This window comes from Pangasianodon hypophthalmus, chromosome 3 (genome assembly GCF_027358585.1).
Source record: "Pangasianodon hypophthalmus isolate fPanHyp1 chromosome 3, fPanHyp1.pri, whole genome shotgun sequence".
NCBI classification, from domain to species: domain Eukaryota; kingdom Metazoa; phylum Chordata; class Actinopteri; order Siluriformes; family Pangasiidae; genus Pangasianodon; species Pangasianodon hypophthalmus.
The window spans coordinates 5,659,805-5,685,799 of NC_069712.1; the positions used below are offsets into that span (position 1 = coordinate 5,659,805).

General features: G+C 40.7%; 2 protein-coding genes and 1 long non-coding RNA gene across 7 annotated transcripts in view; 2 read left to right on the forward strand and 1 right to left on the reverse strand.

Moving 5' to 3' along the window:
* znf827 (zinc finger protein 827) overlaps positions 1-12,132 on the forward strand; it is a 98,216-nt gene extending 86,084 nt beyond the window's left edge. The window contains 3 exon segments of the mRNA XM_026940271.3: positions 1,248-1,445; positions 2,595-2,772; positions 7,221-12,132. Of these exon segments, the coding sequence (XP_026796072.2) occupies positions 1,248-1,445; positions 2,595-2,772; positions 7,221-8,100 (1,256 nt within the window). The 3' untranslated portion in view covers positions 8,101-12,132.
* Positions 1-25,995, reverse strand: part of zgc:152968 (uncharacterized protein LOC564848 homolog) — a 50,676-nt gene that overhangs the window by 15,542 nt on the left and 9,139 nt on the right. For 3 of the 5 annotated variants that reach the window (XM_053232837.1, XM_034303004.2, XM_053232835.1), the window contains 5 exons: positions 25,016-25,117; positions 24,781-24,896; positions 24,557-24,695; positions 23,987-24,107; positions 21,442-22,143 (listed from right to left, as the gene is read on the reverse strand). In XM_053232837.1, coding sequence (XP_053088812.1) covers positions 22,052-22,143; positions 23,987-24,107; positions 24,557-24,695; positions 24,781-24,896; positions 25,016-25,117 — 570 coding nt within the window. In that variant the 3' untranslated portion in view covers positions 21,442-22,051. Of the gene's footprint in view, positions 1-18,154; positions 18,277-20,810; positions 22,144-23,986; positions 24,108-24,556; positions 24,696-24,780; positions 24,897-25,015; positions 25,118-25,995 lie in introns of those variants that run through there. The other 2 variants (XR_008301499.1, XM_053232836.1) reach the window with 2 other exon arrangements.
* Positions 20,409-24,563, forward strand: LOC128318052 (uncharacterized). Its single transcript, XR_008301500.1, has 3 exons — positions 20,409-20,726; positions 23,714-23,797; positions 24,012-24,563. It is a non-coding gene; the product is annotated as an uncharacterized LOC128318052 (long non-coding RNA).

Consider the following 25,995-nt stretch of genomic DNA (forward strand, 5'->3'; position numbering starts at 1 on the left):
CCTGTGCCAGGGACACTGCCTTCCACAGAATGGCTGACCTCTAATCAGTCTCTCTCCACTGCCTGAGATGTGTGTGTCTGCTGGAGTAAAAAGACAGGTTTTCAGTGCATGTGTCTGTGTCTTCCTGCTGCAGGGTTTCTATCTCCATGTCATATAGCACGTCAGCTTCACTTATACTAATAGAGGCCACTGACTTCACTCACACTGGTGACTTTATTTATTTCTTTTTTTTCTTTTTTTTTTTTTTTTTTTTAAATCGCATGTTCAGTATCCCCCAGCAAACCAGGGATTAAGTGTGGTCGCTTGCTCTGCTTAGCCTGACTCTCTGGATGGAAGTTTAGTATGCCAGACTTGTATTTTTGTCAGAAAGACATTGTATGCAAGCAGGCATCATGTCCATACCGTTAGCTGCGGAGCCCTAGGGGAGAGTCATGGCTTGCATCGCTCCCCCGTCTTAGCTCTAGTGCCCGTGACCTGACCGCCCCCTCCCTCTAGCCCTCACAGACTGAGGAAATCAATAAGGCTGCAGCCTTGATTGTTCTGTCTGCTTGCATACAGACAACAGGAGCTCAGGATCCCCGTTGACTTTATAATGCTGCAACGGCCACTACACGATCAACATGAATCAGGAAAACAGCCTTTTACCTTGGAAAAGTCTCTTTCCTCTCAGAAATAGACCTTTATGAAACATTGCAATGCAGTTTGAGCGTACCACAGAGCCATCTGTTGGCTCTGATGTAATGACAATGCTTAAAAAGAGAACAAAAGATGAAAATTATGGTGAAGTGCTAGTGCATCCCGAAACCAAGCTCAGAAAGCATGTGATGAAATAGTGGAATCCATTGAAAGCTCACCAGAGACTGGCCACTTGCAACCAAGTTGGGTTGTAACACTCTGATATATACATTATATAGACTATATCAGACTCTGTGCATTTTAGCTACTAATATTTCTTATTGGAGAAAGTGAAAACTGTAGTGGTCTATACATGCCCACAACAGACAGACCTGGAGTGACAGCAGCAAATTATCACTTTTTCAAGTACAAGAAAGATTTAATGCCAGCAAGATGTTGTAGTGCATAAACAGATGGCAGTGATCTTCACTGATAATCAAGGTATGATATTACCAGTCTGAGGCATATACTAAAGCATGCTGCTACAGCACTTGCTAAATGCAGAGCAAAGAAATGATGGCCAAAGTTTGTTGTGTGGATGACGTTCTGTTTCGTGTGCTTTACCTGGACAGGCCTGAATTCCAGGAGTCCCCTGAGTGAGAGTAAGAGCACATCGTCATCTCTCTCGGCCCTCAGCGATTCCCTGAACAGCTCTGAGAGCGGGGACATTACCCAGGGAAGCGAGGAGCTCAAAAGTCTGTTGGCCCCGTCCTCATCTGCCAGTAGCCAGTCGAGCTTGGCGTCGGGAACAGAGGAGAAATCAGAAAAAGGTGAGATATCCTTCACCTTTATTGCGGTAAATTATGACAGTGATTTGTGACATGGTAAATGGCAACAGCCATTTTGAAGCAAGGTTAGGGTTAGAAACAAAAGTGAAACTAATCAGTTTTATATATTGATTTGCAGAAATCAATATGTTACAGGGACCGTAATACGTCTGGGGAAAAAAAATACACACTAGAGCTTTGTAAGGTGTGTATGGTTTTATTATATTTTAAAAGTCATCTGATGCTGATTCCAGATGTCTTCTAGGTCTAGATGTCTACACCACAAAGTCAGTTAGGGTCCTGCAACAAGATGCTGATAGTCTGAGAATCTCTGACTGGAGCATCTTGGTTATTTATATGACTGCCATTAAAAAAGATGTGAACACCTCATGAGTTTGAAGACTAGTGTTGAAAAATTGCAACCATGAATCAGTGGTCCAAGGAGAAAACAACCAATTTATTGCAGTTGCAAAGAATTAAAAATAAGCATTATTTTATTATAGAGGCTAATAATACATCAAGCAGCTAAACACTCGGAGCAAAAAACAAATTACCCAGACATTATCAGGGACACTGAAGGATTTGACTTTGAATGGAAAAGTATTGGTTAAAACTTGTAAAACCATCTACTTTTTTTATGCTGTGCATTATGAAACTCCCACATCTGATTACCTAAAAATTACCTTGTTTCTTAAGCTGGTAAAAACGCAAACCAGTTAAAAGGGTCTATGGTTCCCTGCCAACACCAGCTTCCGCATCAGTATCATCACTTTGTGGGAGAATGTGTTGCTCAACTAAAGGCTTAACTAAAAGTTGTCTGTCAACTGAAAAGCATCACTTATTCTTTTAAATGGCTCTTTTGTTTGACTAACACCAAACCAGAAATACCACCAAGACATTAAAGCAGCACTCTTGCTGGTTGTTTGTTTAGTAATCACACTTACAGCCTACATTGAAGATCGAACTCTAGTAAATGATCCAAAGGAAACCTCCTATCTTTAGGTTAAGAGTCCTTATAATTTTGCATTTGTACTTCTGTGTACGTCATCTTCTGTCTTCTGGTTTTGTTGCTGTGGCTAAGAGTGTCTGGTAAACGCATCAACATAAACATGTAAACGTGTACTCTCTCCCTCCCCCTCCCCCTCCCTCAAGGCTTTGAATGTGTGTTCTGCAACTTTGTGTGTAAGACGCGGGCCATGTACGAGCGGCACCTGCAGATCCACCTGATCGCACGTATGTTTGAGTGCGATGTCTGCCACAAGTTCATGAAGACGCCCGAGCAACTCCTCGAGCACAAGAAGTGCCATACGGTCCCCGCTGGAGGGCTCAAGTAAGGAAAGCAAGTACAGCACGAGTTTCCTCTACCGCCTCACAAATACCACTCCCTCCCTCACCCGCCCTACATAACCCTTGCCCATCTGCCCCTTTCCCTCCCACAACACAACCCTCCCACCCGGTACTGAGCTCCCCCTGGAGTGCTGCTTTTGGATCAGGCTGATACATTAAAGGGAACGATCATATTTTCCTCAATATGAAAAAACAGCCAATATTGGAGGTGAAAATATTCACCAATTAAAGTCAGCACACTGGTTTTAATATTTTAATTACAATACTACTGCACCAAAAAAAAAAAAAAAAAACTGTGACTGACTGCTTCCATGAACTACCACATACTCCAGCCACTGGAGCATCTCTGACCACTCCCACTTGATCCCACACACCCTCGGAAACTCTGGCCACTCCCACACACTTCCGCAGAAACTCTGACCCATGCCACAGAATATGACCACTCACCCACTATTGGAGAGGCTCTGACTAATCATACCTTGGTCCCACAGAAACCTACATGCTTCTGCAAAAACTGACCACATTCCTGTGAAACCCTGACCTCCCAACACCCTCCTGCAAAATCTGACTATTCACACGTACTTTCTGAGAAGCTTTGACCATGCTCATGCAGATAGCCTGACCATGCCCACCCAATCTTGCAGAAACCCTGCTTCCTCTGGCCCTTTCGTCCTGCAACTCTGACCACTTCCCCAGATACTCTCAGTATGCCTGCCCAATCCTACAAAAACTCTGACCATACTTATCCACTCCAGCAGAAACTTTCACCAATCCTGCCCGCTTCTACAGAAACCCTAACTGTACTTATCCGTGCTTGTAGAGACACTGACTAATCCCGACTACTGCTACAGAAGATCTGACCTACAGAAATCCTTGACCAATCCCTCCTGCTCCTTTAGAAACTCTGACCAATAACACTCATTTTCTTTGTTTCTTTAGAAACAATCCTGCCTACTCCTGAAAAACCTTTGATCAATCCCACCTGCTCCTCTGGAAATTCTGATTAATCTTATTCATTCCTTTAGAAACTCTGACCAAGCCCACCAACTCTGGAAGAAACTCTGACCAATCCCCCCCTGCTCCTTTAGAAACTGTGACTAATTCCACCCAATCCAGAAGAAACTCTGACCAATCCCACCCATTCATTTAGCAACTTTGATTAATCCCACCCCTTTTGTCTGATGTCACCCTGTCCTAGAGCTATTTTTGTCTGTACTCTCCATTCTGAAACCAACTCCTCCTTCAGTACCCTAATAGCCCTGGCCCCTCACACCTAGTGTTGGACAGCAAGTATTTGGTTTATCTTTTTCAGCCATTTGGGGGAAGAATTCTTTAGCTGATCACTAACATTTGTAGGTGGCTAAATCTTTGATCTGTTTTGCTCAGGTCTGGCTTTATCTCATCAACAGATATTACGTGCACATTAGGTGGGCCTTGATCTTCAACAAATCACACTAGTCAATGTTCAGTGTAATGCCAGCATTCAATATGTTTGAACTTAGTCCAGTTCCTCAAAATACCATTAGATTAAACATTTTTGAAAAAAATCTGAAATAGATTGCACAATACATCTCATCACACTGGCTCCAATTCATATTGCATTAGATTGCTGGCTGCTTTAAATGTTATCCTATTTCTTAGATGCACACCCCTGCATTGCTGGTAAAAGTTCCCCACTAGACAACCAAGGTGAATGTGAAAAGATGTTAAATAAACTTCCCTTTTACTCCAGACCCCTGATCCTACAGCAGCATTTGAGGAAGAACTACCCTGCCCCGCAAAATGATACACAGATACAGCAAGCTCCTGAATGTGCCATGACAGCCATTAACTAAAATTTGCTTTATTTTATTATTTATGTTAAGAAATCCACAACAAAATTAGAGATTTGTCTAAAGCACTTTCAGGAACAAACCCATCTCTGCCATGCGACAGTAGCTCATTCCAGCACGAAGTCTGGTTCTGCATGTGCAATATCTGAAGAAATCACGACGAGCTAGTCAGCGCCTCTCCATCTGTTAAACGAGCCCACTGCCAAGAGCATTAGACTCGAGTTCACACTGTTCTTTCCCAGCCTGTCCTAGTCGCCAGCACTTACACAAAACTAAACACATGCAGCACACTTCTCCCTAGCCACACTACAACACAACACACACAAACACACACACACACACACACACACACTGACCCCTTTGTGGTTCATTTGTGGATCATTTCTTTTTCTGCCCCCTGCAGAGTGTTCCAGTACATAGTCCAGTCTTTTCTCTTTTTTTGTGGTATTTGTCTAGCCATGTGACATACATAATTCATGTCTCAGAGTCTTGTGTGTATTTCAGATGCCATTGCCTCATCATGTCAGTTTATGGCTGTGCTTTCTCATGCTAGCTACTTTAGCCTGTAATTATCAGGATAAGCATAATAGAGATAGAGTGATGCAGCTTGTCACTTGGCGTGTTAGTCACGCCTTATGGGCCATTCTCAGGAATACATAAAACAGGACACCAGAAAGCAGGAGCTTAATTTTGGCTTTGACTTTCTCTCACATCTGAAAGGTTTTTTTTTTTCTTCGTAAATAGCTGAACATACCACCTTCTATTTTAGTTATTACACATAAGTGACTAAGAGGTGGGAATGCAGGCATTTTTCGTCTATGATGATAAGATATTAAGAATACTGATCTAGATTTTAATCAAAGCCAACAAGTGTGTCATATGCTGTATAAAAAACTAGTCAGGTACAAATGACACACATTAAAATTAAAGGGCAAGTGAAAAACTGCACAAATCAGCCAAGACATGCTTGCTGTCCAATGTTTGCTTCTTTAGTTTTGCACTAGAGATATGTGGCTACTGTTGCACAATTAAGCATGGTAGTGGTAGCATTGTATTGAGGTTTTTTGGTGCTTCTCTGACTAATGCCTTCCTCACCTGGTCAATGACTTGGTGGATGACTTCTCTAGAAAAAGTCTTGGTTGTGCCATATTCTTTCTATTTTTGAATAATGGAATTAATGGTGCACCATAAAGTGTTCAAAGTTTGAGACTTTTTTTTTATAACCAATCCCTGATACTTTTTTCAGACTTGTGTGGAGGGCGCCTTGATGTTCATGATGCTGTTTGTTTAGGTATGTTCTCCAACAGATTCTGGAGATCACATGACACAGTAATTGCACAAATTCAATTAATTGTGATTACTCATCACTTATTCAAGTCAAATGAATATATGAGAGAGAGCAAGAGAGAGTCTTCCACAAATATTGTGGGCTCTTTTGTGTATATTCATGAGGTATAATACCAATTAAGTCAATTTAATTTCCAGGGTGTAACACTACAGAATGTTCAGTGGGGTCAATACTTATGCAGTCCACCATATACTCAGTGATGTCACTCAGGCTTACCTATGTGGTTTATGATAAAAGTATGACTTACTGCAATCTATAAACAGGAAACTTTGAGCAGCCATCTTGGATAACCAGAATCACCTGTTCCCCTTAGCTCAATTTGATATAACCACCGCCTAGAAACTGCCTCCCAAAGTTTGAAAGCGAATTATTATTTTTCAGTTATTTAAAATATTAATGTGAGCAAGTGTAAGAATATTTAACAATGTATTTATAGACTTTTTTCCCCCATTTTTTCCATTACCTTTCTATTATTTATATTATTTTGTAGCTGCATTATCGTCATAGCTTCAATGCAAAAATAATAAGCAAACTGTATACACGAAACATGTCTTGGCTGAGGTATGCCATTTGGGGTAAGAGGTAAATTGTGCATTTTTTTTTTAACCAAACATTTAAGATTTGGCACTAGGATCAATTAAAGACTAATAATTATGAGGCTCATTCAAAATGTGTCCATGAATTGAGAATGTTTGCTGAGCGTGAGTTGGGTGTGTTGCGCCTGCTCTGCTGTTGTGAGATTGATGATGAGAGAACGAGGTAGTGTTGAGGTTCAGTGTTGAGGTTCAGTGTTGAGGCAGAGAAGCGCTCTTCTTGGTGTGCTTTCTGAGGTCATTCTGTTCTGCAGGGTTTGTGAAGCGCTTTGGGGCCCTGAGCAGATGAAAGGTGCTATTTAAATGTAAGTGCTCCTCATTTATTCATTTAACCTCCGTCTGACCCCCAAACTGTCACTTAAAACACATATCTGTATGTACAGACACATATATACACACACACATGCAATACACACACAATACACACATAAACTTGCAAACACATAGATTTTAGCTGTTATACACCATTCAGGGTCAGCTACATACATAAGTGCATCCTTCATCCCTTCCCTTTGTCCATTTTGTGTGTGTTTGCGTGTGTTTGTGCACGTTGTCCATTTTTTTTAACTCTATAAAAATTACGGCTTACTTCGAAGCCATAGTATTAAACATCCTTCCATGCTTCTTGCACCGCCTCACCTTCTGTTTCTGTGCCCAGGTGCCCTCTGTGCATGTACTCCACCAGCAGGGCGGCGGCCATGGAGTGCCACCTGAAGACGCACTACAAGACGGAGCACCGCTGCCGCATCTGCCAGGCGGCGTGGGCGAGCCGGGCCGAGCTGGAGCGGCACGCGCGCGCCCACCGTCTGGGCAACCACTACCGCTGCGAGCAGTGTGGCTACCTGGCCAAGACGGCCAACAAGCTGATAGAGCACGGACGTGTGCACACGGGCGAGCGCCCCTTCCACTGCGACCGCTGCAGCTACAGCTGCAAGCGCAAGGACAACCTTAACCTGCACAAGCGGCTAAAGCACGCACCGCGCCACGCACTTGGCTGCGCCCGCTGTCCCTTCACCACCACGCATCCGTTCGTCTACAACCGCCACGTCCGCAAGCACCAGGCTGGGGAGGGCAGTACCCAGGAGGAGGCCCAGGCTTTCACGCCACGCCCACTCAGTGCTGATGCCATCAATCCCCTTTTCCTGTCTGACGGTAGCAGTAGCAGCCCACTCATGAGCCTGAGCGCCTCGCAGGCCTTGCAGTCGGTTGCCTTGTCTGTTTCGGGTATGCTGCCTGCTGCCGCGCCCTCCCCCCACTACCTCTGTGCCAATGGAGCTTCTCCTACATCATCGCCAACACTGGCGGCTCACTATTTCGAGCAGTACAGGACCTCAGACCCAGCTCATCTCATACCTCTCACCACACTCTTCAGTGCTCGGCGCCGCTTCACATTCCATAGCCACGCCCCCTCACGCTCCTCTCCACCTTTCTCCAGACTCTGGCCCCGCCCATCCTCACAGACCTCACCCTTGCACATGTCCCCCAAACACTCCTTCCTGGCGTATCTGGGACTGACGGAAAGAGCAAAAACCGTCTGAGCTGCCCATCTCATCTGAGCTACCTACCTCTACATTTTTCTTTGTCATTCTTCCTTCATCTTTCCTTTCTTTCACTCGTCCCTGCAGCATCTGGACAGCGGCTAGGAGTGAGCAGTCCTGCTCACGGCAGTTCTGTCCGTTGGCATCAGGAGAACGCTGCTCCTGAGGAACCGAACGTACACAGTGTTTATCAAAGGAAAAAAGGCTGTATGTGCTCAATGCATTTATATCAAAGCTGCTTTTCTTTATTAATCTAATTATTATGCTTTTTTTGTCTTTTTCTTTTCCGCAGATTTTGAATGACCATGAAACAGATAGTAGTGATTTCCATAGGATTTTTTTCCTTCTATGAGGAGGTAAAAAGAAAAACAAAAGAAGATGCAAATGTCTAAGCGCTCGACATTTTTTTGTGCATTAGTATGTCTTTTTGCCAAGCATCAGGTAGCATGCTCGCCTATGTGTTACGATTGTTTTATATGTCATTTAGGGACTCAATACAAAATATCCCAGGGCGTTTGCAGCACGACAAAAAAAAGAGGAAAAAACAATGACACGAATTGCTTTCTTTCAAGTCTCGTTTTCAAAGCGACGCCTCAAACCATGCACTTGATTATTTATCGAACTGTATATAGTTTTGTAGCCGTTTCTCCCCACCCCCCAACCTCCACCGCCCCACAATGTGTACTGGCGTCAAATAGGTTTCAGGCTTGGTGACGCCATTCCTGAAACACTGATCTTGGCTCGTAAGCTGAAGGCTATTTACCAGTCATGCACAGCTGATGGCAGAACAGTTTTAGCTTTTTTTTTTTTTTATTAAAAAAGACAAGCCATTCAGGGTGTGCCAGTGGTCCAAGCTATCACAGCTTCCTCTGTAGGAGCAGTTCGTCCACCATACAGCCCTGAAACCACAGCTCTCGCCATTACTACACATTGCCACAGACTGTGCCAAAAGCTAATCAAGCTCAGAAGATGAGTGACCAGTCGAGCCCTGTGCATAGCTATTGCATTGTAACATGCACCTATACATTTATGAAGCTATACGAGGTGACAGGTTGTTGGGGGAGAAAATCCCACGTGTCCCGTCACACAAGGCCGATTCAATGGTGCTTTTTGGAGCTTTTTTATCGTTTCTTTTTTTTTTTTTTTTTTTTTTTGGTGTAAAAAGGAGAAACTGTTCCAAAATGACTTGAATGAATGTACTTTTCGTTGGTTCATGTTAAAGTGATACAGAGGTAGAGAGAGTCAAGATATGAAAAATAGTGGTATATTGGTTTTGGTGGCCTTCTGTGTCTTAACATTTCTGTTTTTGTTTGTTTTATTTCCTACCATTTTTTAATGAGCCTATAAAATGTAAAATATATAACTATATATCCTGTACTAACAAGCTATTATGAAGATCTCATTGGATAATGGCTCTTAAGTGCAATGTGGAGACAGCCGTTATTTTTAAGGAGGGTTTGCAGAAGCACGGCTTTCTCTAAAGCAGGCAAACATGGTACTAGTATCCTGTGTTCCCCCTCTCCATTTCCTTTTTTCCCCCATTTTAATTGCACTTACCATGTTGACACATTTCAAGCAAAAGCACTTAAGCCCAATAACCAGTTTTCTTTGATGCCACTTCCACCAACCTTGTCAGACCACAGCACTGGCATATACACAATGTCTCACTTGGTATCTGCCCTATAGGTTGAGGAGAAGAAATAAATATAAAGCTCTTATTCACAGGTATTGCCCATGTTGGACAGCTCTGTTAAAGTGAATCATACATTAGGAAAACAGTAGTTTTTCACCTGGCTACTGAAGAACCAGGCTAAATTTGTAAGCGCCAGTTTTGCACTGTGCTGTAAAATTGCACTTTTTCAAATGAATCAGTGGATTATAAGAAAAAATCTGAAACTAGAATCTGAAATAGAATCTGAATTAGAATCAGAAATTAGTAAGAAATAGCTCGATCTATGATGATAAGCTCTTAAGTGAAGTTTGGGAATGAGTCTGAGGAAATGTTCTATAGTAATGCTCCACTGTGTTTAGAGCTCAGTAATATAACACTAAATTACTCATCAGATTGATTTGTATGATTTTTTTTAAAGGCAATCATGGCTGTATTTCTCAGGCCTATCCAGAGAAATATCAAAAAGATGCATCTTAATTAGCTGACTGCATTTTTGCACAATAGTCAATGAATTAGCCCACATTTTATTTAAAGACTGATTTATTTATACTTATTAATACCAAGACTATACCAGTAACCCTACATTAACACTAGCAAGCCACAAATTCGACGATCGTGCATGATACAGAGATATTTCCGTGGCAAAGATCATTTCAACTGAGATTTTCTCAATTCTATGCAAATTATGTACGACACAGTAAAGCAACAAATCCAAACTGTTGCCTGGAATAATCCTCGAACCAATCCTGTGGCCCGTGTGGTCCAATGTTTTAGTTCCTCATTTGTAACTTTAGTTCCCGTTTCCCTTTGCTGCACTTGTAACTGTGGTTTTGTCTTATCCTGTCATATACATCCTCTCATTAAATGTGTACAGAGATATTACAAAGAAAAATAAAGCTTGGAAGGCAACAATGGCGATCGTTGTTGCCGATGGTGAGCGTACATAGTTAGTACAGTTTGCTTGCTTTGCTTTTAATCTAGCAACAAAGCTAGTACAAACACTAGCGCATAATACATAAATCAAAAACAAGAGTTTAAGTTGTATAGTTGGTTGTGTGTTTTGGCTACTAATGTTTCTTGATGGAATTAAAAAAAAAAACACACACACACACACACACACACACACACACACACACAAATAACAGCTGTAGCGGTGGCTACACACCCACAAGTGTCTTGCCACCTTCTAGTGTGAATGTGTTGCAAGTCTGTATATTCAACTTACAGCAAAATGAATAATTAGTATTCACCATAATGCCAGATGTAATTGTTAGCTCTGCATGAACATCTTTGCAAACCCCAAGTTCACGTGCAGATAAAGGGACTCTTAACCCTGGAGCATTACTCATAGCTGACCCTCGCCTCATCTCTCCACTGCTGGCTCCCTAATTAAGCTTAGTCTTCTTTGTCTTCGGAGAAGATGAATCAGAATGAAGATGTGAATTTTTATGACCAAGTTGTGAACTTATAAATGCAGACTTGCATCTCGCTCTCAAGTTGGTTTGACCAACAAGCTATCTTTCCCCCCCCACTTTCTTTCATTTTCCTCATTTTCATCCCATGTTATTAACTTTTCTCTGCACACATGCTCAGCATGCAGACGAAGTGCTATAACATGCGTCATGCGGAGCTCCTGATCATTACTGACGCTCCAGCTCGATGCGTTCTTTTATGCTCTAGTGCCACTTGGTGGAAAAGACGTGGCCTGGAAGGCCCAAGAAGGAGTCAGACTGATTCTCGGGATGATGATGGCTGGAGCTCGGTCCTGTCCGATTGTGAGGGCGGGAAATGGAGGATAGAAATCCCTCTCTGTGCTGCCACCAGTACTCAAGCACTTATTCTTATGTTTCTTTTGCCTAAAAGCAAAGGGGCAGTGCTTTTTTTTTTTTTCCTCCCCCCCCCCAACATCATTGTGCATTACATGAGACTACCTTTATAGCCCTACAAAAAATGCATGATATTGATCGCTCTTTTCTAACTTGTAGCACTTACGTTCATTCTTCGTTAAAAAAAATACTCGGTTTGCATTTACCTTGATATTTTCTTTTCCAGCACATTCTGTTTGCTTTGCGTTTGTTGTTGTATTTTATGACTCAGTAAGGCTCAATGATCATTTTGTTTTTGTTTGTTTGTTTGTTTGTGTTTGGCACTCAGTAAAATTATATGCTGTAAAATAAAGCTTTTTTTATTACTTCATTCCTAAGGCTGTACAGGGTTGTTTGTGACAATAACTGGTAATTAGACCATTTGTACCTACATTTTTGTTTTGTATATTTTTTTTTCCTCAGTTTGGCATTTCTTATGTTCAGATTGCCAGTTCTAAATGTAACAAGATTTGAAAGTAAAGCTTACATCAGATATTGAATGTGTTCTTGTCTTCCATGTCCAGTTTAATGCTGCTTTCACACTGGGACAGCGCATATTTAACGGAAAGCAGCCGCAACGCAGGAGGACTCTGTCCGTTTTTTTTTTTTTTTTTTAAAAAAGCTGTTGGTGGCATTTTTTTTGTTTGTTTCAGTGGCCTGCACAGTTCAACTTGTCAGAAAAGTGCGGCATGACGCCAGATGCTTTTTCATCTGCTGACCAATCAGACTTCTAGTTAGGGGGTGAGCAAGAAAAACAAACATGGAGGACAAAGTGTCGATGAAAAATCACCAATAGTACAATGTTGAAATATAATCAAAAATAACGTAAGTTTTTGGGACATTCACTGGTACGCAATGTTCCACTTGCATATTGTCAAGTAACACTCACTGCCTATCTTTATTTCATCTGTATTACTGAGAATAAATCTAATCTACATAGCAAGTTAGAATAGTTGAGCTGGTATGATTGTCAGTCTGATTTGCTGTTGCAGACAAAAAATAAACGCACATCATAAAAAAAAAAATTCTTTAGTCGTGAGTTGAGATCAGCAGTCTTGAAACACAATGTGACGTGCTCATGGCAGCCACTGTGGCCAAAGAAAACTGGATAAAAATTTAAAATTTAAAATCTGAGTGAGCTTGCTGCTGCGACACTCGTCCACCAACAGGAGGACTGCATAAAACTAAAACTGCAAAATTAAATGTTTATGTAAGTGATCATTTAAAATACTGGCTTGCTAAAGTAAGTTAAGATATTGTTACAAGTCTACATGCCTGGCCCTTCATACAACGAGTTTGAAAGCTACCACACATGCTAATGCACAGAAAGAAAAAATCCTTATTAACTCAAAATCACTTTATAGAATGGGAATTCCATGTTGTCCTCTTTTACCCAGCCACTAATGGCACTGAAACTAATCATCTTCTCTGTTTAAAATGGGGTTACTCTAGACATAACATTGCTACTATTATACCAAGGGCTTTTTTCTGTTTACGCCATGAACAAGCCTGGATCACACTGATTGACGTCATGCAGAATATGATCATTTTCTTTAATCGCAGTTCTATCGTTAGAGAATCATCGTATGAAAAGTAATAGACTGCTGAAATCACACAGTCGAAAACCAGTTTTAGTTAGCCAGTAATGCCTGGGACTAGTAAGAGCATTGTTATGATTACACTGTAATGAGTACATGTAAGCTGCTTTTTTCCCCTTCATATCAGCACAAAAAAAAAGTGCTCTGGCCAGCTATTTAAGTGCAAAAGTACATGATTTGAAGAGAATATGGCAACATGAACACAATTACACCTGTAGTGCTGTGCAAATCAGCATCCTAATAATGATCGCTGTAGATTTTAGTACTGAAAACATCAGCACATTTTGAATACCAGCAGTAAGATGCACAGTAAACCGTACAGTATGTCAGTCCTGAGGAGACCGATGTTCTTTCAGCAGCTTCTTTCCCTGCTCTAAAATGACAACATGCGACTGCTGTTTCTGAAATTGAGACTTCAAATAAGTTTTGAAGTCATTTTCCTAACAGCAGTGGGAAGGAGTCCAGTCAGGGCCCTACAGGCAGAGGCGAACTCCCTGAGCTCGGTGTGCAGCAATCCGGCAAGCAGCGAAGCGCTCAGACCAAGCCAAAGGTTGCAGCTGCCTAATGAAAACAGATGAAGCAGAGATAAAGTGTTTGCCGCCATTAGGGGCTCCATTCATCACGGTTAGCCCGGGGGCTTCAGAGCACCTTGTACAGGGACTTCTCCCTCACCACATCCCTCCATCATGCTGCAGTAGACACAGCCACGGAGCGAGGTCAGCCATAGACCAGCCATTATATAAGCTTTCCAAAGCAATGAGCTGTGATGAGCTGTATATGAGCTATACATGCTGGTTATTGTGGGTTGCAAGCTAGAAAAAGGACTAGGGTCAGGAATCTGTCCACCGTAGTCGATATGTAATGTAACGTCATCCAGTATCTCAACATTGAACACAATGTACTTTAGGACACATTGTAACTTACTGTAGTCTATAACCATGAAAAACATTCAAAGTTATGGAGGCAACCATCTTGGAAAACCACTCATTCATTCACTGATCTTCAGTAAGCACCTGAGCACTATTCTAATCAGGGACTCTGATCGTGGTGGACTTGGAGCCAATCCTGGGAACACCGGGTGTAAGGCAGGAATACACCCTGATCAGGACACCAGTCCATTGCAAGTGTGACTTACTGTCAACTATAAATATTCTTTCAATAAACTTTCAATACTGTAAATTTAGGGAAGCAGCCAGAAAACCAAAAAAAAAAAAAGTCACTTTTTGGCTTAGTACAGTTTGGTATCTTTCTTGCCTCCCAAAGTTTGAAAGTGGAGTTATCCTGGAGGTTATTCAGATGATACAGTTCCATTCTGAAGTTAAATTTATAAATACTGATTCACCCTGATAAGTTACAAACATGACTGTAAATACCATCGCTGTATGACAAAACAGGATGGAAGCTTTTTTAAAAAAAAAAACAAAAAAAAAAACTATTTCCAACAATCTAATCCGTTCATCTACTAGTCACAATGACAATTTAATATAAATCCTACATTCATCCATTCGCTCAAGATATCGCACCAACGAGAATCTCGGACAGACCCACAGACAAACCCGTTTTACAGATGTTATACAACATTAACGTATCTATAAATGTTTAAAAACATATGATCTTTAAAAGATTAAAACATTTGTCATCATAGGCAAATTGCTGCAGTGTAAGAGGAATAAAACACTTTTGGAAAGTGCTGTTAAAGTAAAGCTGAAAATCAACTTCAGCATGGTAACAGTCACTAGGCTTCATCACACCAGTCCGTTGTTGACCATTTTCCTATAACAGGATGCCCCCAAGAGTTTCACTCCTTACATAAACCTCTCCTGCTGTCCGTGTGAAGTGTGTGGTGTGTGTTACAAAGCTGATGAATGAGGGCTCACTGTCAAGCCTGCCTGCTTGGCACTCGAGGTGTTGCCTCAGGGGCTGAAGCTCTCCTCTGGGCTTTTAGTCCTCTCGGACGAAGCGTCCACTTTGGAGCGACACACTGTTAGTCCGACTGGAGCTTTAATGAATCCTCTCCAACCGTGCTCCGACGCATCTTAATTAACTTCAAAGCAGCACTGGAGGCCAGAATCCGCTTCGGCCCTGCGTGACCCCCCGCCACTGTGGAAACGTTGATTAAGAAGTGTGTCTCCAGAGTGATCGGGTCACACACATAGTAACTGCGTCACACTGGGCTAATTTAGTCTTACGGGCGCCCAGCTATAAAAATTCTTATCGCTTATTTAGGACAGTTTCTTGCTGGGAGCTGAGAGGAAGCATTTCCCCTGAGGTTTAAACCGAGGATGAGATCGTATTATCCGCCCAAATGTTGCTCCAGTGGGTCAGGGATTAATGTGTGAGGAATTGCACTGGCCGTAGTGGAGACGTGTGTGTGTTTTGGAAGCAAGACGGCCAGTTTTTCTCTGCACAACCTCGGGCGGGAGTGTGTCTGCACAGAAAGGCAGCCTCCCGACACGGGCGCGAGAGAGTCGGCAGAAGCCGATCGATAGGCTGTTGGCTTTTTTGTTTGTAGGTTCAAGCCGGCCGTGGCTTTATTACAGCCAGGTTCGAGTCATCGGGGAGCTGCTGTCTCGTGTTCTGTTGCTGTTTTGTGTGTGTGTGTGTGTGTGTGTGTGTGTGTGTGTGTGTGTGTGAGAGAGAGTGAGTGAGAGAGAGTGGAGCTCCCTCCTGTTTGCCAAAACTGTAATCCCACCGTGACCTTGCATGACCTCGCCTCGAGAGGAAAGCTGCTTAGAGGAGTCTGTAGAAAGTCCCCCCCCCCCCCCTCCACTCAGATGTCTTGCTCTCTTTTTATCTCTCTTCTGTCTCTCTCCCACATCCTTCTCCCCTCCCATCTTCCATTCTCTCTCTCTCTCTCTTCATCTCATCTTCATTGTTCTTTCCCCCACTCCCTCTCTCTCAACTGTGCTGTACAAGAGAGCTGAGCTAAGTAAAGACAGATCAGCATTCAGCTCTACAAAGAAAAACACACAAACGCCTTCAGACCAGTCTCCAAGTGGACTGCTTGGAGGAAGAGAAAGAATTCTCTGGAACTGATTATGGCTGGAGAAAACACCACATGATCTTTTCTTTTGATAGAGACTTCATAGTATATATATATGTGAAGACAGATGAGGCTGAAGCTCTGTCATAAATGTGAAGGAATCATAAATAAGGCAATCAGTGAGATGTAATGATGCTACTGCTGTTTCTTCAGTAATTGGCACCAGAGAGGCATTGGAGTAAGATTACTAATCCACAATTCAACAGCGTGGCTTGCAAATTGGGTTTCCGAAAGGACGTGTGGTGACACGTATTTCTTCCCCCAGCTGACCTGACAGACCCCCCCTGGCCTGCCCCCAATGGCGCGATCTCTCTCAGCAAATAAGACCCAGACTGTACCACACGGATGCTCAGTAGGGGGCTTGACAATCTGGAGGCACGACGGGGGGTTTCAGTGAGGAAGAGGGATTACCCACAAGTCCCCGGGGGCTGGCCTGTCCAGACAAGGGTGGCACACAAGGAGGGTTCTTTGTCTACTCAGTGCCACACAATTATCTATCATGAATGGAAGCAATTCAGTGTCGTATTACTTATTGCTCTGCACTGTGAATTAGGGTGAGACTTTTAAAAGTATCAGCTGCATCCCAAGGTCTACTTAGGCGTCCCAAAGTCTGCAGTCTAGACAGGCAGTTCTCCGTAGCACTCTTATGTTCTCATTCATAATAAGATGGCTGTGTGGCTATATCATCCTAAAGGCTCCACGCCTACATCTGTAGAGCTGCCTTTGAGCAAATTGGGATTTAATATACTACTGTAAAATATATTTCCACTATTTAAGATTAAACTTACCTTGAAACCAAGCTAATCATAACATCTACATTTCAGATTTTTTTGGACATACCCATATTTGTACACTTTCACGGAAAACCTACATACATGGAGTTTAAATGTAATTTTGCTTTCTACCATTTATTTTACAAATGTACAGGCACAAAGCAGAGAATTTTGGGCTACTGGCGTTCAGAAACAATACACCAGTTGCGTCTTCAAAAACTCTTGGAATGTAGGCTGCATTTCTGCCATATTTGACAGATCCTTCAAAATGGATTGGTCTAGCTCTCGGGACAGATCTCTTATGCAAGTATTGATACTTACCTGGACGAGCGGTTTAACAGACTTGTTTTAAACTTACTCCAATAAATTTCATTCTTAAGGAAAAAAAAAAAAGAAAGATTCCTCAAGGGTTCATTAGGAATTACAAACCCTTGATTACCCCAAGAGGTTTTGCTTGGAACCCTCTCTGATAGGGAAACACACTGTTCTGGGGTTGTACATAGAACCATTAAGGTTTCAAAGAGTCAGTTTTCTAGATTTAAGCTTTTTTTATACAAATTTAAGTGGCAACATAAAATGTACCCTGTTGTATATCCAGGATAAAATCCATGTATTCACACATCACTGATGCCGGGCCAATGTCTTAACCATATGGATCCTTACAGAACTTTTAGCAATGGGTGAGTTCCAAAATTTGCCACCGCATAAACGTAATCACAAAAAGCAGAAAGGGCCTTGCAGATCAAAAGCAAAACCAAAGCACCAGAACTTGCCAAACCGTTAGTACACACGTGATGTGTACTAATGTGGAAATGGGCTGACTGAGTCAGCAGGGTTGAACCTGAGGTAGTGTTTTCTTTGAGTGACACTCCACCAATCAAACAAAATAAGTAGTGTTCATATAAACTTAAAACAGGAAAGTATGGGGATTGGTATTTATAATGGTACATATAATTCTTAATAATATATGGACAATCCAGTAAATTCTCTTGAATGACAATTTATGTAATTGGATGTCTTACCCCAAGTGAAAATAGAGACAGGGTTCAAACTTTACACGTCTAACCGCGTTGACTGAAATGCTTGTAAAAATGGAAATATACCTTTTGCATTGGTAGCTCTGCTGTTAAGGTGATCTTCAAATGAAGCTCTTACCCATCAAACGCTGAGCTACAGTGTGTGTCGGGACTGAATTCTGCCTCATTTTGAGTCATTCACGATAAATCTGCCAAACAAATGAAGTACAACTTAAGTAACTACATTAAATAAAATCCAAAAAAAAAACTTTTTATTTTGCTATGCCAATCATCTAGTTCAGTTTAATTGCTGTCTTTAATCAATTATCACATTACCACATGGTTATTTGACTTCTAATTAAGATACTCGAAGCCAAATCATTAATTCTTATTTTACAAGGCACCAGGTCAAATAAATTAAAGGAAGAACATGGATCTAAATCTATTTTTTTTCCTCCAAATCAACTAGAAAAACTTTATATTTACACTGCATTTTAACCTCCTAATAATTCCAGGCGTGAGATGGTTAATTCCCTACACACGACCACTCAATCACACAGCTAATACACTAGCATACATTATGACATCAAATGAAAATGTCACCCATGCATTAATCATGGAGACAGGCCGCTCGCGTACACAGGCATACACACTCTTGGCTCAAAGAGGGACACCTGGCTTCCTTCTACAGTGCCAAGAGCCATGCGAGTGTGTGTCTGGCCGTTGTTACAGTTGCCCACTGCTGCTGCTGAGCCGTGCCCATCTGCCAATTGGGCCACGTTCTCACAGCTTGTCCAGCATGAGCCCAAACGGACTGGAGCAGCAGTGGCCTGGCACCACGCCCGGCCATGTCCAAACACCGTTCTGCCAGCTCGCACGCTGGCCTCGCTCTGCGCCTGCAGAGGCATCCTACATCAGCAGCCCACACACACACACACACACACACACACACACACCTCTACCAAAAGAGCAGAGAGATAGAGACCGTGTTGTGTTGAATCTGGAAAGATGTGAAAGTGATAACGCCAATACGAAATCAGATTGTGAGTTCTAGTCCTGCAGACTCAAACTCCAGCAGCCAGTTAAATTCAATTATAGCCTAGTAAGAACCAACAAGTTTATTATAAAATTTCTTAAAAAAAAAAAAAATTCAACCAGTTCCCCAAACAGCTTTAAACAGACCTTAAAATTTACCCCTACACATCAATAGGTGCCATGACTGCTGTAGAAAAATGTCTGTTAAAAATAGTGTTCAGTAAGAGCAACTTGAAAGTTTGCTGGAAAACTAAAACACAGTGCAATGAAACAAATATAAACCACATAATCTAAGAGATGAGCTAGGATGAACTACAAAGTCAGATTATCTTTACAAACATTAGTGAAGAAAGCGCTAGGTAGATATACAAAATATCAGTCTCAGATCTAACTGAGATGATTTGATTAAAGTAGAACAGATTACAAAATTATTTTTAAAAGTTTAAAGTATTCAAATGTACATATGTTCATAGTGTTTTGCTCAAGTTCACTGCTAATTTACCATTACATTTAACATATAAAAAAAAAAACCTAAGAACTAAACAAGCACTTATCAATTAAGACTACAAATACAAGACCATAGTGGTATTCAATGCTTGATTTTTAGGAAGCGAGTCACCCCAAATTTGATTATTTCCTAGAAAAACACATCCCAAAGTGTATTTATACACCACAACAATTTGCCAAGGATTACACTTTTTAGTTCACAAGTTAGTTCTTGTTTCACTTACATTTTAGCAGCTAGAAACAGTCTTTCCCTCACCAGCCTCTATTTCTTTCTCTCACAAAGTTAATTAACTACCAAACAAACAAACAAACAAAATGCAGCTCATCATGTTGCAAACTCCTCCAATCTGAAGACTTACACCCGGGAAGAAGACATAGTTACAGCTTTACCTCAGACTGTTACAAAGCCCTGACACTGGAGACTCCTTCCAAAAAATTTGTATGAATGTAATGGAACGTTATAATAAATGTTTCCTCATAGACAACTTCACCATATCAACAATTACAAACTTTTTAAAAGAAGTTTATGTGAATTACCTGTTACTACAGAAACCAAACTTTTTAAAATAAACTTGTAAACCAAGAAACCACAGGATTTTTTTTTTCTTAATATATGCTAGATTCAATAAACCAAATATTTTTCAGTTAAGTTTAGCTGATAGCCCAAAGGCTAAACTGTAGTACAGGGCAATAAATTTGCTGCACACAATTTCTAATCCATTAGCTAAAAAAAAAAAAAAAAAAAAAGAAGAAGAAGAAGAAGAAGAAGAATAGAAAAGCACCAGCCTCACCATTTTAATAGTTTTTTGGAATGTTTAGCTGTGGAGACTATAAAAAAAAAAAAAAAAAAGATTTAAAACTATTCAGGCTTGTTGGTCATTTTGTAGTGTAGATGAAGAAAAAGAATAAAATACACCTGCATCTTTTTTTATGAGATTACAGGCTGCTTTAAAAAAAAAAAAAAAAATATATATCATCTGCTCATCAAATGTATAAGACTGTAAAACAGTACAGGCTTCTGTTTGTTTGTTTGTTTAAATACGATTTAGTATTGTTGTTTCCAGCACAAGATGGCGGACTGAGCTAAACCGGAAGTTGACCAGCCACAGTGTTTGAGGTAGTGTGCTTATTTTACGTGGTGCTTTGTACCAAGTTTGAAATGTGATATAAAAAGCTAAAAAATAAAACAGAATGGGCCTACCTTTAGCTTGTATCAGTCCTATGCCATGCCACGTTCCTCAGTTTGTCTCCAAACCTCAAACTGTATAAAGTAAATTAGCACCTGGATCCGGTAGAAACTGTTTATTTATTGATCCTCCGTCATTATCTCGTTAAAACCGATTTAAACCTCGCGTTAGCTCATTAACCCAGGAGTAAATACCTCATAAATTTAAACTGTAAACGTGAACCAAAGTACTTTCAAGTTTAATTTGCCAAACGACGACACACTTCAGCAAACAGCACAAGTCGTCCAAGATGGCGGCTCCCAAAACTGAGATACCAAATTAGCAATTAGCACTTTCCTGACCACAAACATCCAAATGCTCAACAAAGAGAAGGAGGAATTGGTAAAGAGCCATTCACAGTCACGTGTGCATTACTCCATAACCTTAATCAATGTTAATTTAGTTGCAAATTAAGTGTAGCTAATTGAATGCGCGTTTAAAGAAAGTTAATCAATGATGTTAGGCAGAGGCATGACTGGGTCAGACACTGAAAGAATTTGAAGCCAATTAACTAATTAAAGAATCAGCTAATTAGTTAACAATGTAGCAGGGCTGCTAAAATGGCAGTACTGATTATATTTTTTAAAGAATTCACACAACCGCAGATCTTTGCAGTGCCTTTACTTTCTTTTCCATCATCCCAGAGTGCACAAGTATACTTTTTCTCCCATAGTGCAATTGTGAACCAGTTTATTTCAAAAACACTTCACAAAACAAAATGTCTGGTGTTCAACACTCTCAGGAAAAAAAAAAAAAAAAAAAAGATAAAGAAACTGTACTTTTCCTTGTTGCTGAAGTGGTCCCCTTAAGCCTACACCTTTTGTATATTTAGTATTTATCTTAGAAAGATTTAATCTAAAGGTTAATTACAGTACAGTATTATATTATGTACCTTAAGTCATTTTATGTCACTATGTACACTATTTCCACATTTCCAGCTGTAATATACTAAACTGTACAAACGATTACAGACGATAAGACTACCACCCCACTGACAAAGAAAGGTACGCTACTTTCTGAAAGTGAATAATCAACAAAATGAAAGGTGTAAAAATGAATAATGTATGAACAATTAATCATTTCTATGCTTCCATTCCCAGCAACCCTAATACAGACAGCAGGTGAGGATTGTTATAATAAAGCAAGCTTCAAGTGCAATTTTGCAATAATACAGCAGTGCACATTAGGGCAATGATGAGAGTTCTTCTTCCCGAGGTCACCATCTCTTCCCTTTAGCATCCTCTTTCACCTTCCACAGCATGAGCTCCATGCACGCCATCGCGTCCTCTTGGGTGTCATGTCCCTCCACTGCGAGACATGAAGGACAAACACTGAAATAGCATGCACCAAAAATGGAGACACAAGTTTTGTTTTAGTCCCTTTTGTTTAGTCCTTTCTTACCAAGATTTACACAATCATGTACAGACTGTAATTTTGGCTCATTCTGCAGACTATACACAATTACACACCAGACCATCGTACAGCCTTCACAATAATCTCGGAGCATATTGTTAAAGTGTAATTTTGGTTTAGGAGCCTAGTCCAAAATTCAATTTAAATTTTTAGAGCAAATTTCCAACTGAAGTGAAGACATGTGTCCAATTCATAATAAAGAAAGCACTCTAAATTTGTGTTATTAGAAAGAAAAATACACCTAGGTTACTCATGCATTGTCTATCATACCACTGTAAAAGTTATGTTCAGCCACAGTCCATTTCACCTCCCAAAAAGCAAACAAATTGAAATTATTAAAAAAAAAATTAAAGGATGATTATGGGTTCAAACAAAACCAGCTGAACAAAAGTTTATTAGCTAGCCCGCTAGCCTATAAATGCAATCGCCTAATTATCGAACCATAATGAAATTATGTCAAGGTAATCCCCCTACGATTATGAACTCAAAATTACTGCTTTATTAATTCCAAATATAAAAGAAAGTCCATGGATTTCATTATACATCAATAATATTCAGCAGGGTTGCAATAGCCCCCTGTTTTTTGTTTGTTTTTTGTCTGTGGCTCCAGGTTTGGGAGATTTGCATGCAGTAGACTGTAATTCTATCAGATTAAGCAATTAAGACAAGATGCTGCGATGCAGTCTGACATGAAGTGGGGTTACTCTTACCACCCTGAAGCTGATTATTTTTCCAACAATAGCACATCTCACAATATGTTTTTTCCACTTCTACCACAGCAATTTGCCAGTGAAATCACAATTTTAAAGTTTCTTAATGAACAGTGCATCATACTTTTTAACTGCTCATCTACTATACACACTTAACGTTACTCGTTACTTCCTGTTGTCACTTGTATTATAGTCACCCAACCCTGGTCCGGGAGTACCAACTAATTTTTTACCAATTAAAAAATTAATCAACACCTTCTGACCAATCAGAATCGAGAATAACAGCTAGTGCTGTGGTATAAATAAATATATTACATGCACTAGCATATCCTCATCGATGTGCTGTATGTTACTGTATATATGAATTATGTTGCATGTAAGTGAAGCTACTCATTCTCATAGTTATTCTTTATTTATGACAATATAGATAAGAATACGAGACCATACTTGCTTGTGGGAAAAAAATGGATTAGATCACATTTTTAACCATTATTGTACACTTTGAGGTGCTAGTCAATGTTGGTCAGGGAATAATTTTGAGTTACTGACCTCTGAGCTGGTTTTGAATGGCCATCGGGGTGCCTTTTCTGAAGGGTGAACTGGTTTGACAAAGTGTTAAGTGTGCAAATCCCATGAACTCAATTCAATTAGGGATGTTGATAATTGACATTTTATGTTACATGATACACAGCAACCTTAATCCAACCTGTTTTACAAGTGGGATCATGTCTAATATTTATTTTTTTTAAAAACAGGATAGATGGCATCTCCATGCAACACCCTCTTCAAATAAAACCATTAGCACCCGACCTATAAACTATGATCAGCTCAGCAATCAGGTAAGCGATTGTACTACTTTTTTCCCCATTTCTCGTTAAAAGAATTGAAAAGAAAAAGATGAGTAACTAGGTGCAGAAAAATGCACAGTAATGAGGAGATTCCGCAGCTCCCAGTGTGAGCCAGCCTCAACCACACGGTTGATTAAAGATGGGTTTAACAGGGCAAATGATTCAATCAGCTAAACCTACCGCTCTCTTGGATTATCTTCCTCAGATACTCAGCCGTCAAGCTTCTGAGCTCTCTCTTGCGCGGCGGACCCAGGCGATGGGGGAACACCACGGACGTGTCGACCACCGTGCTGTGGATAAGCTTTTTTTTTTTTTTTTTTTTTTGAAAAAGGCAATAAAAGAATTACACAGTTGTTGTGATACGGTGTTTTCTCCCTTCTCTTACTTTTGTAGGCTAGAGAGCAGTGGTTTGAATAAGTATCCACCACCAAGACCAACTCCTCTCTTCCCCTCCCCCTTTTTTTGGTAAGGTTTGGTTACAAAAATATCCCAAACGTGAATATCATTAAATCCACCAAAGGTCAGAGAAGCAAGTTCATGGGGTGTGAATACTTATGCAAGACACCGTACACACAGTAATGGATTTGATTTCACTGTTACCAGATGCACTATGTCCAGATATTTCATCCAAACTCCAAGTTGCTTATGTTCCTGATGTTTATAAAGAAGTGTTTTGGAAGCCAGTTCTTTTCTGGTCTGCTCAAATGAACAAGAAATAAACCACATGAGCATAAAAAAACAACAACTCACTTTCAGAGCACAGAGATCATTTTCCAAACCATGCCCAACCAGAATGGTTCTCTCGTTGATGAAGCTCAAAAGCACAGCTTGCACATCTCGCAAAGATGAACTGCAGTTCTTCACATCATCCTCACTGACTCCTGAGAACCTGGGCAAGAAGAGGGAGTCCACTTCAACCCTCTCGCTCTTTATTGTACTTGCAGTCACTTCAGTGTTTATTATCTCAAGTATACCTGGTGTTGTAGTCAATGACTTCATTGGTAGGCTTAACAAAGGTGTCGTAGATGACCTGCAGACTGCTGTTCACCACCGTGACTCTCACCAGTTCCAGACCCTGAGTGGTATAGCACTGAAGAGGGAACGAGACAAAACAGGAGTCATACTTAGGAGAGCTCAGCTTTTGGTTGATGCTTCTGATAAATAAATAACATGCTGAATAAAGTAAAGTGGTTATATTCATATTGTTACCATTTCAGTATCAATAGCGTAAATCCCTGGGTTTGAGGGAGTCTGAGTCTGAGGGAGGCTACTTACAAAGCCTTGGAGACTCACTGCATCATGGACATGGAGCTATAGAGGACACAGTATAGTTTAGTTTACACTATACTTTGCTTTTGTTGCCTGACATGACAAATAGTGCAGTAAAAAAAAAAAAAAAAAGAGCAACTATTTTGAGGATATAATGTACGTAGGTGCGTTGGGGCTGGGATGCTGCGGGACACAACAGTAGTCACAGAAGTGGGCGTTCAGATTATGTTCATGAAGGTGGTCATATGAAGCTCGCGGAACAAATAAAAGCCACGTTGATTAACATGGGTGCATTGTCCATGTACAGCGATATACAATACATTTAAGCACTAAGCATTGAGCATTCATTATTAGTTGTAATTTAGTAATTGCTTTATACTGGTTAGCTACTAATTTGTTTATATTTTGGGAAACAGGCCCAAGTAAGTTCATTACAAAATATCACAAGCAGGTTCAAACAAAAATAGTAACTGCCAGGGCCAGGACTTTGTCAAACATTTTGCGGGAGGAAGTGGGATTGGTCAAGAATGTTTGCAGATAGGACTGGTCAGAATTACACTGAGAGCAGTTGTGAGTGGGGAATTTTTTTTTTTCCCCAGGCATATCTTAGTATCATGCTTCACTGTTTAAATACCTTTAATTCCAAAAGCCAGACTGCTAGTTATCACTAAAGAATAATTTTGTCAGTAATCATAGCCAAGAGCTCACTATTTGCACAGAAAAACATCCATTTGACTTACAGGATAAAGGTATCTAATGTACTCACCACAAGCTAATTCAAACTAGTCTTTAACCATCTTGCATAAAAGGATTTTCTCACTAACAACTGGTGCACATTGTCAGTGAGATTGCAGTCTGATTCCGAAACGTTTGTCGTGCTAAGTAGACAATGCATTTCAAATACACCATGGATGGAGCGT